Below are 15,871 nucleotides of genomic sequence, written 5' to 3' on the forward strand. Positions count from 1 at the left end.
AAGTCTGTGGAACAGCGCTGGGAGCAGACGGCTTTACATGCCAGCAGGTGGAGACAGTTGTTTGTGGCAGTGAGGCAGAGATCTGTTCAGTGAGCGGTGGTGTGTCCAGGTGTGCTGCATGAATGATGAGTCATTCACGTAAGTCATGTGTGGACCGCACCACATGCTGTATGTGCGCAGCTAACATTTCTGAGCCCCGTTTGTTTGGGTGAAGTCCGTCTGTCTTAAAAAGAGACATTCTTTGCCAGAAAATATTAAAATTATCCACATAAAACACACGGTGAGCCCTGCAGGCGGACTGGAGCCAGTCGTGGAGGCCAAGGAGTCTACTGAAGCGGCCAGCACCGCGACCGACTGTGGGAATGGGACCAGAGATAAAAACGGACTTTCCGCACTGCTTTAAAAAGTTAAGAAGACGGTTAAAATCTAATTTTGTCAGCTCAGACTGCCGAAGAGCTGTGTCATTTGTTCCGACATGGACTATCACTCTTGTGATGGAGGACGGGAGCGACGGCATCAGGTCCTGGAGTTTTTTTAAAATGTCAGCCGTGGTGGCACCGGGGAAGCAGTGAGTGGTAGCGTTAAAGAAACGGAGGTTTCTGGTTATGGAGTCACCAATTATTAGTGTGGTTGGGGAGAAAAGAGGACGAGGAGATGCTGGTTGTGGGGATCCAGAGCAGGACTGAGCAGAATCTGCTTCAACACTGCGTGCGGACTGAGGATGGACTGTGTGAGCTGCCGAGTGTTGTGTTGGAGTAGCAGTAACAGACCTGAGAGAAGGGCTACCCGACGGTGCAGGGTAGAGACGGCCTCCGGAGCGTCTGAGCACAGCCTCCTTCAGGATCCTACGTCGGGAAGCGGAGGTTTTTGACCGGGATGACGGCCGCCGATCAGTCCGGCGGCAGACCGGCGGCCCAGTGCAGGAGATGTAGCCGGTGGCGGAGATGCAACAGTGTCGGCAGGCACTGTCCGCCGAAAGAGATCCGTATCAGGGAGACTCGAAGCCGCAGGTGCATCCGCTGGATGGACCGGAGTGTCGTTAGACAAGGCTGCATAGCGGTTGGAGAGGCCGATGGACGGAGGAGAGGCAGCCCCATCCGAGCCTCTCTTGCAGCCACGGACCACCACTTCAGCCCAGGTTGACTGATGCTTCGGAGTCGAGCAGGATGAAAGCCTGGGAAGACTAGAGGGGTCCCAAAACACTGTGTCCTGGATGTTAGCGGTTGCGCTAAGAGAAACAATCTGTTTGGCTTGTACTGAAGCTACATCCATAAAGCCAGTCAGCAGGGAATCTTTCTCTTTGAGTTCCTCTGAAAGTCGTCGGATGTCTTCCATAAGGTCAGCAATCTTCTTGTTCGCTTTCTTAAGGAGTGTGCAGTCCTCAAGGGGCAGAGTTATCTCGGCTAGCATAGTCACCGGAGCTTTGTTGCGATCAGTAGCGTTGATCGCGTTTTTACGGTCATCTGTCTTAAAATCCATGTCGGATGACTAAAATCCTTAACCCAAGTAAAACTTAAATAAAGTTAAGTTAAATAAAAGGATATAAAAAATGTAACGAAAAAAGTGGATTAAAACTGGATAAGAGTCCGGTTCAAGACGGAGCTTCCGACAGGTGGCTACAGACGCCAACGCATGCGCAGAGTGCAGATTACGTCAGAGATCTTGTGACAAGATGATGCAAGTGCAATCAGGTGAGCAGGTGGCCATGAGTCACGCAAAACGTCATCAAAGTTGATTTCAGTAATTCCATTCAAAATGTGAAACTTGGATATTATATTTATTCATTACACACAGACTGATATTTCAAATGTTTTTCATTTAATTGTGATGATTAAAACTGACAACTAATGAAAATCCCAAATTCAGTATCTCCGAAAATTAGAATATTACATAAGACAATACAAAAAAAGGATTTTTAGAAATGTTGGCCAACAGAAAAGTATGAACAGGAAAAGTATGAGCATGTACAGCACTAAATACTTAGTTGGGGCTACTTTTGCCTGAATTCCTGCAGCAATGCGGCGTGGCATGGAGTCGATCGATCTGTGACACTACTCAGGTGTTATGAGAGCCCAGGTTGCTCTGATAGTGGCCTTCAGCTCTTCTGCATTGTTGGGTCTGGCGTATCGCATCTTCCTCTTCACAATACCCCATAGATTTTCTATAGGGTTAAGGTCAGGCGAGTTTGCTGGCCAATTAAGAACAGGGATACCATGGTCCTTAAACCAGGTACTGGTAGTTTTAGCACTGTGTGCAGGTGCCAAGTCCTGTTGGAAAATGAAATCTGCATCTCCATAAAGTTGGTCAGCAGCAGGAAGCATGAAGTGCTCTAAAACTTCCTGGTAGACGGCTGCGTTGACCTTGGACCTCAGAAAACACAGTGGACCAACACCAGCAGATGACATGGCACCCCAAACCATCACTGACTGTGGAAACTTTACAAGGACTTCAAGCAACGTGGATTCTGTGCCTCTCCTTCTTCCTCCAGACTCTGGGACCTTGATTTCCAAAGGAAATGCAAAATTTACTTTCATCAGAGAACATAACTTTGGACCACTCAGCAGCAGTCCAGTCCTTTTTGTCTTTAGCGTAGGCGATACGCTTCTGACACTGTGTCTTGTTCAAGAGCGGCTTGACACAAGGAATGCGACAGCTGAAACCCATGTCTTGCATACGTCTGTGCGTGGTGGTTCTTGAAGCACTGACTCCAGCTGCAGTCCACTCTTTGTGAATCTCCCCCACATTGTGCGGTTATCCCTTTGCTTGTACACTTTTTTCTACCACATCTTTTCCTTCCCTTCGCCTCTCAATTAATGTGCTTGGACACAGAGCTCTGTGAACAGCCAGCCTCTTTAGCAATGACCTTTTGTGTCTTGCCCTCCTTGTGTAAGGTGTCAATGGTCGTCTTTTGCACAGCTGTCAAGTCAGAAGTCTTCCCAATGATTGTGTAGCCTACAGAACTAGACTGAGAGACCATTTAAAGGCCTTTGCAGGAGTTGCAGTTTTGAGTTAATGAGCTGATTAGCATGTGGCACCAGGTGTCTTCAATATTGAACCTTTTCACAATATTCTAATTCTCTGAGATACTGATTTTGGGGTTTTCATTAGTTGTCAATTATAATCATCAAAATTAAAAGGAATTAACACTTGAAATATATCAGTCTGTGTGGAATTAATGTATACATTATACAAGTTTCACTTTCTGAATGGAATTACTGAAATAAATCAACTTTTTGATGAATTTCTAATTATTATGACCAGCACCTGTATGTTGGATAAATGTTGTATGGAAAGACTTGTATGGATTCTCTTCACTTGCATGACACAATGGGAGTGTTGTATGTTACACACTGGAATGTGTATGGAGAAGAAAGATTCACACAGTATATAGCACACTGGTAAATCCTTCTTTTGGCCAGATGGCCGACATTAGGACATCAGACAGCAGTGTTAGAACCAGGTTAGAACAGAAGGGCATGCAGGTTTAACTCTGGGCTGAGGGTGAATGATGAAGATGATAACTAGGCTGAAAATAAAGCATAAATATCAAAAACCAAATGACATTAACAACAATAAATACATCTATATCAGTAATCTGGATTCAAAACATTTAATAAAGACACAGTACAGGCCTTCAGTTAAATACTGCCACCTGCTGGTAGAAAGGGGAAACAGCTTGGTACATTACGGTGGGAACCACATTAAATATTTATTTAATATTAAAAATATAGAACTGACAGTAACAACTCTGCACACACAATCATTTCTTAGATTAACCTATAGTAGCCTACCAACTGTACTGCACCAAACAATGCGCTTAAAAAACGTGACTCTTGCTGTTTACATGAATAAAAGCACAATATTATAGTGCATGTAATCAACTGCTGTTGCTAACGTATTTCTCTCGGTCCAGGTTTATTTATTTATTTATTTTCATCTAACATCACCCTGGTATAACGTTAGTGCTGCATAATGCTACAGATACAGCTACAGTAGATTAAATATTTTAACGCAGCTTGTAGTTGTCATTATAGTAGTCAGACTTATGTGTGAAGAGCCGGAGGTTTCTGCTTGGTGAAACCTGGTGAGCATTACTGAGAGTCAGAAAGCATCTCCTCTGGCTCTGGGCTTTAAGACTTTTACTGCCTTTCTTGGCTTTAATTCTGATTTGATGAGCCACCAGGGGAAGTTCTGCACTGTTTGAACCCGTGTAAAGTAAAATAAAAGTGAAACTGAGTCCCAAGACAGGTGATGTGAGCCTGTGCAGGTTTGAGGACTGATCATAGTATCAAGGCTGATCCCATCACCTACCATCACTCTCTGTTTAAATAAATGCTGGACTCTCAGGACAAAGCAGAACACCACTCCTTCCTCCAGCACCAGAGAAGGGCCCTGTTGTCACTTTCAGATATTTACATCATGATTTATGGTAACAACAACACCTTGTAACTGTGGCTCTGCCTTTGTGCATAAGGAAATGTAAATACATGGTGAGATGTACTAGACCCACCTCCAACCTGTCCACCCTACCCGGGTCACCCTCCTTTAGGACCAATCACCTTCTCCCTCTTTACAGACAGCGTCTCACATGTGGAGCCTGATACTTGAGGCTTTCAGCATTACAAGAAAATAATTGTTTCTAAACCATTTAAAAGTCTCTTTTTGTATTACATTGGATTTATTTAAAGGAATTAGAGACAAATCTGCTGTTTCCTTGGTCGTCCTGTCTGTTTCCTGGAGGCTGAGTGTAATATATGATGGTAACTGGATCGAGTTAATCTTCCTGATCATTTGGTGGGTTCTGTGTTTGTTGCATTTTGTTTTCCAAAGTATGTCCAGGCCTGTCAGTGTGGTTCTGTCTTTATCCCTGCAGACATGCTGCAGCATTAAGACAGTGTGAGGGACGTGTGTGGACAGATTGATTCAATGCTGCGTGTTGCTTGTTTTGGGACGTTTGAAGTCCTGCTCTGAGTCTGCTGGTTTGTATCAGATGTGAGAAAATGTCATTAGAAGTTGCTGTTGGTATTCTGTGATGTGACAGAAGGAACAGGTTTTTCTTCTGAATTAATCCAACAAGGTTAATGTCAAGGGCAACTGGACTTGGTTGAAGAAGATCTTCAACCAAGTCCAGTGAGAATCTTCATAGACTTCTGAATTAATGGCCTACTGTCCAAATAAAGCTCGGTGTCCATCTGACTGATGACTCCTCAGATTGTTACCTGGCAGTAAAGGCTGCTCTGGAGAACACTGAACAATGTGCTCAGACTTTCTCATCTGTTTAGGGGAGTTTGGCCTTTAGTAAAAAGTGTTAAAACTAAATATTAACCGATGGTTCGAGTTTGATAACAAGGCTAGCAGTTTAAATTTAAGCTCTTTATCACTGACTTAGTTAGCCTGTGTGGTTATCCATTTTCTTGTTGTGATAGTAGGCTTTCGGCCTGGTAATGCCACAATCTAGTCTCACTCTCTCTTAATGCATTGTGTCGCAGTGTGGTCAGGGAGCAGGTTAGGATTTTGGATGGTAGGCCTCGAGGATGATGCATAATTGTTTTAACTTTTGTGAACACTTTTTAAATTGTTTTTAGAACAGGCATTTTAAGTCACCAAGACCCTGTAGACTGCATGGCCTGTTTTGCTAGAGTTCACCATAGAGATGGCCGTGAAGGTTGATACACTGAGTTGCCTTAAACGTCTGCTCCTTGAATGAGGTGGAGTCAGAGCTGGGTGGATGATTTACTGCATTAGTTGAGGGTTATATAGCCACTGCTGTTTTGCCTGCCTGATCAACTACTGATTTTTGTGTCCTGATTTTAAATAGGGATTCTTTTTATGAGACTCTGTTACAGGTGGACGGGCCCTGTGAATGTTTTTGTGAATGCTAGGTTCTGCTAAGGGTGGGGAAATTACTTGTTTTAGGGCTGCGTGACTTCCCTCAGAGAAGACCTCAGGAGAAAATTAATCCCATGGGTTAAAATGAGAGATTATATCATGGATCTGTTCCCAAGCTTGCTTATTTGCTTGTAGCGCTACGCTACCTTTCTGCTAAGGAGGACAGTAGTCCAAAAATGTTCAAGTAGCACAGAATTAACTTATAAAAATGTATTATATACATAATATGCCTGAGCTCCTTCTCCTTGTGTGCAATGACAGTTTTATGATGTGAAAACCAGTAAAGACTATTGGATCTGAACGCTCGACATGGGCCTACAAATGTTGTTGTTTTTTAACTAAATTTCCATCTGTCCACTGCAGAGGCTCTAACCACAGCCTGGAGGAGGAACTAGTATAAATGACTGTTATATAATAACCACCACATTATAACAATATTTGCAGTAGGTTTTAGTCTTCACTAACCCACTGTGCTTGTAAATCATTTAAGGGCATATGCGAGTGAAAGAGTTGCACTGCGGAGCCCTGATTCACTGTACTGTTGTACATAGAAGCCTACTGTATATGACAAGTGTATTAAAAGACACAAGTTGACATTATCCTTATTTACAAAAACAGCCCTCAATTAGAAGGTGTGTTTACTGTAGATCATGATGTAAATATCTGAAAGTGACAACAGGGCCCTTTTGTGGTGCTGGAGGAAGGAGTGGTGTTCTGCTTTGTCCTGCCAGTCCAGCATTTATTTAAACAGAGAGTGACGGTAGGTGATGGGGCGAGCCTTGATACCATCATCAGTCCTTAAACCCTGCACAGGCTCACATCCTCCAGGTATTGGGGGAAATCTGGGAAGTCCTGAGATGAGTACCAGGGAGAAAAACTAAATGACTCAACTTCACTTTTATTCTACTTTACACAAGTGGTTCATCAAACAGAATTAAAGCCAAAAAAGCATTAAAAGATCTGAAAGCCCAGAGCTAGAGATCATTTTTGACTCTCAGTAATGCTCACCAGGTTTCACACATAAGTAGGCCTAAATAACTACAGGCTGCATTAAAAATATTTACTCTACTTAACTAACATAAGTATTTTATACTGGCAAAAATAGCAAGGGAAAATAAAAAGTTTACAACTCCACAGATTTGTTTTGGAAGAGTTTTGTTTTGTCACATAACAGTAGATGAGAGTTTTTAGCAGCTATAGCAGCACAGAAAGAGAAACTGGAAGGCAGGTGAAGTTCTGCACACCCTTCAAACTCAGTGATTAGCTTCCTCTGGTAGCAGTACAGCCTTCTCTTTGATAGAAACACAAGTCAAAAGGTCAAAACCTTCTTGTCTGTTGGTGCCACAGAAGGGGGCAGAGTGCCTTCTGCTGGTTGAGCTTCCACATAGCAAGAAGGCCTGTAAATATGTTAGGAAACTAAAATATGAATTAAATAATAGAAACTTAAATAAATAGGCTAACTGCGATCCTAAAGCTGCATATAACATTAGTTTACTTGTCTTAATCTGAAGTTACAGGTCACCAATGGCCTTACAAATGTTTAATTCTCCCCAACAGCCTAACAGTTATTATTTATTAGTTATTGTTTTTTTTCACTTAACTAAAGTGTTTTTTTTTTCACACCCAGTGCTACATTAGTTTTACTAAAAAAACGTTGTTTTAGTTTAGTTTTAGTTTATAATCACCTTTCTAATTACATAGTACATGGGCTACTTTTATTTTGGAGGTTTTACCGGTGGCTTTCGCTTCCAATAAAGGAATAGACCACGTGACTTCCGTTTTTGGTTTATAACGAGAAACGAATTGACTGAAGTTCAAAGACTCTCTTCATTCTTTGTTCAAAAAGGAATAACAATAAAATGAATCGTCAAAAATGAAAAATTGAATTGTTTTTCCTTTTTTGATTGTGACACCAAAAACGGTTATTTGGTTTTTCGTTTTAAAACAAAAAACAGATAAACGGTATTTTCGTTTTAGGATTACAAACGAATTACGTATTATCCAGAGATACCCAGACCGAAATTATTCTATTTTGTATCATTTCATTGTTAAATGAATTGAAATTAAAACATATTTTGATTGAGTGTGTGCATATTGTCCTCAGCTTACTGGTGGACCCATCAGCCTAATATTTTTGAACATGCTCAAGGACGTCTCCTGGTTGCAGCAACTCACAATTTTTGGAAAAAACTATTTTATTGGCTGAACCTGTCGTAAAACTCACAGCAATATTCTGATGTCGCCTCGCTACAAAATACAGAACAAATCCACAGTACGGCCACCCTGACCTTGAATAAACCCTCTGAATGTTGAATCATGTTAATGTTAATGATCAACAAGGTGGAGCTTGTTCATCATTAAATCATTGCATGTGAAAATCCCCATTGCATAGTACTTCCTTGTACTACTTTACAGCAAAGTTATCCGGAAATTATCAAAGGTAAATTGAAGTGAGTGAGTCCCTCTTTTCTCTCGTTATACTTGATGAAACTGCAGATGAAATGGAAATAACTGTGATACACTTCATCATACTGGGAGTCATCACAGGTGAGATTTTATTGCTTGATACAGCAGATACAAGCATGCGTTTATTTACTTATTTTTAAAGATTTAGCCATTAATTATTTAAGCTCAACAGCTTCAGATTACACTCCTCCCTGCTTTCATTTGGGAGATGTTGGAAATGTTACTGCAAATGTGCTTCATTCCCCCCTGGATTATCCACTGGAAATTATTTTCTTTACTCATGAGGAGTCCAGTACTTCCTTCATATAGCAAATGTTGATTTTTAAGAACGAGCACCAGAATATACACTGGAAAGAAGCACATTGTAAACTTGCTACATAGATACATTATGACAAAATACACCAATCTTCAACATTCTGTTGTACTTAGTGGTTAATAATATATTTATAAACCAGAGGTTTTGTTTGCAGTAAATAGACAAGTTTAGAAAAAATTCAAAGCTACAACTGAGTTTTAAAAAATCATGAGCCTTGGTTGGTTGATCATTTTGTCTGCTGCAGATTTGGGTTTTGAATAGTTATTAGATCAAGACCTTGTTTTGAATTGGGATTTAATCATCACAGTATCCAATTTCACAATGTCCTCATTATTAATTTGATGATGATGATGAGATGTGTAACTTTTAAACTCTTCCAGGTTTAACCAAAGGAGCTGGTTTGTTACCAGACGGTCCTCTGGATGCAGCTGTGGGAGGGACGGTGATGTTCACCACAACACTGACTCCAGCAGAGAAACCCTTTATAACAGTGGGCTGGAACATTGGTGATAGAAACATAATCAGTTCAAATGTTGGAAACGTAACTGGACCAGGTTATGAAGGCAGGATCACCTATTTCACATCTACTGCATCTCTGGAGCTCAGGAATCTGACTCTTAATGACAGTGGAGAATACAGAGTTACCGTTACACCACAGGGAGAAGCACAAAAGCATGGAACCACCAGACTGTCTGTACATGGTGAGCAAATGTTTCATATTGCGTCTCTTTCAGTGCTGAAAGGAGATTATGGCAAATCAGAAATAAATAAATATTGTGTCTGTTAAAATAATTATGTTTACATGCTCAGTAGTTTCAAATAAAATCTGTAATTATGTTATTACATAGTATAATACTAAGGCAAAACAAATAGCAATAATTGCATTATAAACACCCTGAAAACATAATGAGCAATGGGGACCTACATTAACACCAGCTAAGACTGAACAGTATGCAGAAAACAATCATATTGTAATTCCTTTGAACGATATTGCGATAAGAGTCATCGTTTCAGTGGTAATGGTAATTTTTTTAATATATCAAATTTGTAATATAATGATGTGATATTTCCTGGGGTCCATACCAAACCAGCATGTTCCCTTATGACTGGCGAAGATTATTTGTAGGCCGGGCATGTCTGTAACACAACAATGCTTGATTTATAGAGGTGTGTTGTGACGCATTTTACCTTTGTCCAAAAACTGCACCTTCTGTGATCTGAGATTTAAGACAACTGGTGCTTAGCAATACCCTTATATTTACTGGTATGACTATAAGTACTGACTTCAACATTATGTTTAAACATGTAGTCCTAATGGATGCACTGAGTTTGCTTTTAATTTTGGTACACCTGTATGAATCTGTACATATTTAGCTTCTGTTGACTTTACTAGATAGATTATGATTAGAGTTTTAAGGTCATACACATTAACTGGTGTTAAATTGGGCTGCAATATATAGAAAATTTATTATAAAGTGCGACCACCAAAATCAGTGTGCCTTAATTTAAAAAATAAAATAAGACAAGTAAAACATTACTTGTCTTATCCAAGGACAGTTCAAATTAAGGGCAACTGGGCTTGGTTGAAGATACAACTTTTTTGTTATGCCTCTCATCCAAGCTGCTTCTTCAGTTCTGACTGACCGGCAGGGAATCCCAGCCATTTAACCTCTGTGGGGTCATTAACAAGGTGATGGATACCTCCTTGGATTGTTGGTGCTCCTGGTTGTTGTAATGATAATGTCGTTGTGGTCACTGTATTCTTCCAAGGATGTTTGTGGGAAACTTTTATCAGCCTGTTGCACCACTCTGAACATGTTCCCTTACGACTGGAGAAGATTATTTGTAGGCCGGGCATGTCTGTAACACAACAATGCTTGATTTATAATGGTGTGTTGTAACGCATTTTACCTTTGTCCAAAAACTGCATCTTCTGTGATCTGAGATTTAAGACAACTGGTGCTTAGCAATACCCTTATATTTACTGGTATGACTAAGTACTGACTTCAACATTATGTTTAAACATGTAGTCCTAATGGATGCACTGAGTTTGCTTTTATTTTTGGTACACCTGTATGAATCTGTACATATTTAGCTTCTGTTGACTTTACTAGATAGATTTTGATTAGAGTTTTAAGGTCATACACATTAACTGGTGTTAAATTGGGCTGCAATATATAGAAAATTTATTATAAAGTGCAACCACCAAAATGTGCAGCCTAAAACCACTATACCACTGAGTTAAATCAATGACTGTTATAAAAATATCAACAAAAATTTCCCTTGATGTGCAAATCATTTAGTGGAAACCCCAAAAAGCCTTTTTGGTCTGTGTATCATTATCGTCATTAAATAATAAGCGACAACATGTTTTTTGTTGTGGCAGGAGCTAGTGTAAACTTTCAGCTTGCAACCATAAATACTCAAAATGCCATAATAAACATGGGATTCATTCTCAGCCACTGCAGTATTTCCCTCTACTATACCTTTGTAATGCAAAGAACAATATTGTTTTTCACCCACAGAGACAGTTTCTAATGTAATAGTAAATGCCAGCAGCACAGACTTGGTGGAGTTCAGCAGCTCTGTCCGTCTGTCCTGCTCCTCCTCTGGATCCTCCCTCTCTTTCTTCTGGCTGAACGGCAGCTCTGAGGTTACAGCCAGCGACAGAGTTCAGCTCACTGATGGAGGCTCCACTCTCACTATAGTCAATGTGACCCGCTATGACCAGGGACCATTCAGGTGTCGTGTGTTCAATCCTGTCAGTAACGGCACCAGTGATCCAGTAAACCTGGTCATCATCTGTGAGTTATTAACATGTGCATAACATTTATCTTGCACTATATTCATGCAGTTCGCTACTGTGGACATACAGCTTCAAAGATACATCTTTGACTTTCAGTTGATAATGTAATGAGGCTTCGCACTGAGCTAAGCTGCATGTTAAGTAGCATTTTCTTCAAGCTGCTAACATTACTACTTTGTTGTTGTATTTTACTATGCATTTGTCATACACTGTAGATGGCCCAGAAAATATTTATTTGACGATATCTCCAACACAAGGATACTTTGAGGAAGGATCAAACATCAGTCTGTCCTGTTCAGCTGTCTCCAGACCCTCTGCCTTGTTTAACTGGTTTCTAAATGGAGACCTGCTTTCTGATACTGGACCAGAGCTCACACTGATAAACATTCAGATGAGTCACAGTGGTAACTACAGCTGCCAGGCCTTTAACAAAAAAAACCTGAGATATCAAACTTCTCAGCCATCAGTTGTCTCTGTACTGGGTAAGTTGAAATGAATCAGCACACACACATCAAACGGACAGCTATGGACCCTGAGGAGCTATTCACTGAATTTGACACAATGATGTGTGTTGGATTAGAATCACATACCCCGCCTTTAATATCAAATAATGTTTAATTGCTTATGCCTTCAGTAAAAATTTACATTTATTCATTTAGCTGATGCTTTTATCCAAAGCAGCTATATTGCTATACATGTCAGAGGTCGCACACCTTTGGAGCAACTAGGGATTAAGTGTCTTCCTCAGGGACACAACGGTGGATGGGTCACAGTGGGGGAGTGAAACCGGGTCTCTCACACCAAAGGCATGTGTCTTGTCTATTGCGACATCGCCACCCCATAAACTATAAAATAAAATGGTTGAGTTTTGCATTTTAAAACCCTTTTAACACTGATCACTGTCAGTTGTCTTGATACTGGGTTAGCTGGAATAAAAAGATTGAGTGAATATAGTAGTGATGGGTCAGAAAAGTGGCACCAAAATCATCCACCTGCATCATCTGTACTGGCAAAGTGTGCACTCAAATCAGTGTGCCTTAATTTAAAAAATAAAATAAGACAAGTAAAACATTACTTGTCTTATCCAAGGACAGTTCAAATTAAGGGCAACTGGGCTTGGTTGAAGATACAACTTTTTTGTTATGCCTCTCATCCAAGCTGCTTCTTCAGTTCTGACTGACCAGCAGGGAATCCCAGCCATTTAACCTCTGTGGGGTCATTAACAAGGTGATGGATACCTCCTTGGATTGTTGGTGCTCCTGGTTGTTGTAATGATAATGTCGTTGTGGTCACTGTATTCTTCCAAGGATGTTTGTGGGAAACTTTTATCAGCCTGTTGCACCAGTGGTTCAGTCTTCGCCTAGTTATAACTTAATTATTACTGAGTTATGATTTATGCATATCTTAAAATAATAAGTTATTACTAAATTACTCTATATTTGCCCAGGGTATGCCTAGGTCTAAATCATAAAATGGCACAGAATAAAGCTCAATAATGGATGAACTGCAGTTTTTCTGCCACACAACATACTTTTATTTATTAACCACATGTCATTTTGCAACACAGTAATCCAGCTGAGACCTGATTTATTGAAATGATATTTCAGTATCGAACTAGCTTTACTACAATGTGCTATGACGCCAAGTGGCTCATACCGGCCAGAAAGCTAATGTGCACCGTAACCGTTACGATGGAACTCTGTCTTTGCTTTGCCTTAGTTATGACTTATGACTCTAAACTAGTTACTTAATGCCCAAAGTAATCATGGTACAACCAGTTTTGTTAAAAACTAACTAGTAGTTACTAAGCCTCGACTTTGCACCCTAACATAGGCGAGAACTTACACACAGCTGTTGTAACCCAGTGCAAGCCCCTACAGCATTGGGCTTGAACTGTTTCTTCAGTTGGCTGTTATCCAGCCACTGAGTTGCTCATCCATCTCGATAAATGTGTAATCTAAATAATAGGTAACTGTTTACTAACAAGTTTGCTGTATCAACTTAAACAATAATTATGTGTCAATATTGTGTTGACAGCTTGTTTTCACTGCTTCCAAGAGGCCAAAAAAACTTTATTGCAGGTTTAAGGATTTCATACTCTATTAAGACTTTGTGGCAATAACATCTGAACAAACAGACAGCACATAACCTGGCAAAGATCAAGAGTCTTGCAACTGTCGACTGTTTTGAGTCAATTGTTAAAGAAACTAGTGCTTTTAATAAAACACTTTTCCATTATTCAGTGTGTGAATTGACACATTATCTTCTATCTAAGAACTTAATGTAATGTCATGTATTCCACTCATACAGTATATAAATGACTGTGGCTGAGATCCTACAGGTTGTTCAAAACTTTAAATTTAAAATAACTCTTTAGTGTGTCACTTGGCAAATTCTACACATATTTTAGGGTGCAGTAGTTATAATGTTTGCAGTTAGTTGTTCCTGTTTTCACACAAATTCTGTGATGTTTTGTTCTACAGAGAGAATATCAGGTGCTTCTGTCAAATCATCAACAAACATGCCGATTGAGGGGAGCTCTGTCAACCTAACCTGTGACGCAGCTGGCGCTGTGTTTACCAGAAAATGGGTGAAGGACGGCTCAGATCTGACTCTGACTGACAACATGATACTTCACGATAACAACAGAGTGCTGTCTTTTATCAGTCTGAATAAAAAAGACAGTGGAGAATATTCCTGTAAAATCAGCAACCCAATCAACACTGAGGAAGCTACATACACCGTGGTTGTTAACTGTAGGTAACACACTGTACAATGTACATTTACTGTTCAAAATGATGACTGCCATAAATAACTGTGTGCGACTGGTTTTGGTTTGTCAGTATGTAACATAAGTTTAAGTTTTTAAGTTTTATAGTCTGTATTATTTGTGCTGCTGTAAGAACTTTACAACTATGTTTTTTTCAGATGGACCAGAAAATGTTCAAATCACAGGTCCGAATGAGATCCATATTGAACAGACCTTAACATTAACCTGCTCTGCTGAGTCCACACCATCTGCTAGTTACACCTGGACACTGAATGGGACTGAGATACACAACTCTTCTGTGTTTGCTAAAGACATCACTGAACTTTCTGACAGTGGCAACTACATCTGCGAAGCAATGAATAATGTAACTGGAAAAACATCATCATCAGCGGTCCACCAGTTGTCTGTAACAGGTAACAAGATGGAGTTGATTGCAATTTCTTGTTGTTGATGTTGCCCACATTAACCCACAATGTTAAATTGTTATGTTATGTTTAAACAAATATTCGCACCTAGTGGGCTGTGAAGTCACAGGAAAGGAGAAATAGTTTTATGCTTTATATCCATAGGCATAAAAGATTATTCCTGTTTACAGAATGGTGTTAAATTATGTTCTTGGATCTTCTTTATTTTAGCTGTCAAAACTTCACCCTGTTCGGCTGGTTGCATCGCTGGATTAGTAATCGCATGTTTGGTCATCTGTGGAGCAGGTTTTGGTGGAGGATACTACATATAAAAAAAAGGTATATATGAGCCATTTTTTAATTATTTAGAATCAATACCAATTATGGCAAGTGTATTGGCTCAGTGTTGTTGAGTTTGGACTTGCAGGTCAATTCAGTTTTAGTCATAAACCATGGATTACTACAGGGTGGGAGGGAGTGTTAGGATCTGAAGAGAAGAGATAGAAAATAGGGAACTAGAATCAGGTTGTGACAGTAAAACTCTGTTTACTTTATCTACAACAGGTGTATATATGTATATTGTCTATTTAGCCCTGACCCTGACTTTAGCTTTGACTCTGACTCTCATTTTCATCAGTGTTCATTCACCCTTACAGTATCCTACTGTACATGACCCTGTTTAAAAATCAGGGAAATCACCTGGAGGTATTTGTGTGAAAAATAGCCTTCATAATATCTGTAACTGGTCACTCATTTCTCTTAGATTTGGTCAGGAATTATTGTATTTTCAATATTGATCAGTTTCATACAGTACTTTTACAGCTCCATTAAACTCAACTGACTTTAAGATTACATAAATTATATTCTATTAATGTGAATGATTCTGTTGATCAGATTAAAATAATTTGCATTGCTGGATTTGGTGTTTTACTTACAGGTGCAAGAATTTAAATAACTGTTTGTTGTAGTATTTTTTTCATTAATAGGTACATTAACAGCATCAAGCAGGCCACCTTTTAACAATCTTTTATTTTAAATTCAGAATCAACAACAAACCTCAGGCACATGATACAAGTAAGTAGGCTATTCATCTGACTTACACATGCAACACTTTGTCATACCAAAACGACAAAATTATCAAGTCTCCATAAACGACATATAAGACTGTTTCCAAAATGACATCGGCCATATGTCTATTGGAAAATACAATGACATTTTGA

The 15,871-nt window shown here is 39.7% G+C and overlaps 1 protein-coding gene across 1 annotated transcript; it reads left to right on the top strand.

The window, feature by feature from the left end:
- Positions 1 to 8,287: 8,287 nt before the first annotated feature.
- On the top strand, positions 8,288 to 14,983 carry LOC119897372 (carcinoembryonic antigen-related cell adhesion molecule 5-like). Its single transcript, XM_038711018.1, has 7 exons — positions 8,288 to 8,436; positions 9,052 to 9,372; positions 11,197 to 11,475; positions 11,693 to 11,959; positions 13,961 to 14,233; positions 14,406 to 14,660; positions 14,883 to 14,983. The coding sequence occupies exons 1-7, from the start codon at positions 8,391 to 8,393 to the stop codon at positions 14,981 to 14,983; spliced, it is 1,542 nt and encodes a 513-aa protein (XP_038566946.1). The 5' UTR covers positions 8,288 to 8,390.
- The last annotated feature ends 888 nt before the right edge of the window (positions 14,984 to 15,871 follow it).

Source organism: Micropterus salmoides, unplaced genomic scaffold, assembly GCF_014851395.1.
Source record: "Micropterus salmoides isolate LMB-PRFRI ecotype aquatic unplaced genomic scaffold, ASM1485139v1 Ms_hic_scaffold_11, whole genome shotgun sequence".
In the NCBI taxonomy this organism is placed as follows: Eukaryota; Metazoa; Chordata; class Actinopteri; order Centrarchiformes; family Centrarchidae; genus Micropterus; species Micropterus salmoides.

Coding starts and splice junctions, on each gene's coding strand:
- LOC119897372 (XM_038711018.1), top strand. CDS start 8,391: ATGGAAATAACTGTGATACACTTCATCATACTGGGAGTCATCACAG. Junction 8,437..9,051: donor CATACTGGGAGTCATCACAG/GTGAGATTTTAT, acceptor AAACTCTTCCAG/GTTTAACCAAAGGAGCTGGT. Junction 11,960..13,960: donor ATCAGTTGTCTCTGTACTGG/GTAAGTTGAAAT, acceptor TTTGTTCTACAG/AGAGAATATCAGGTGCTTCT.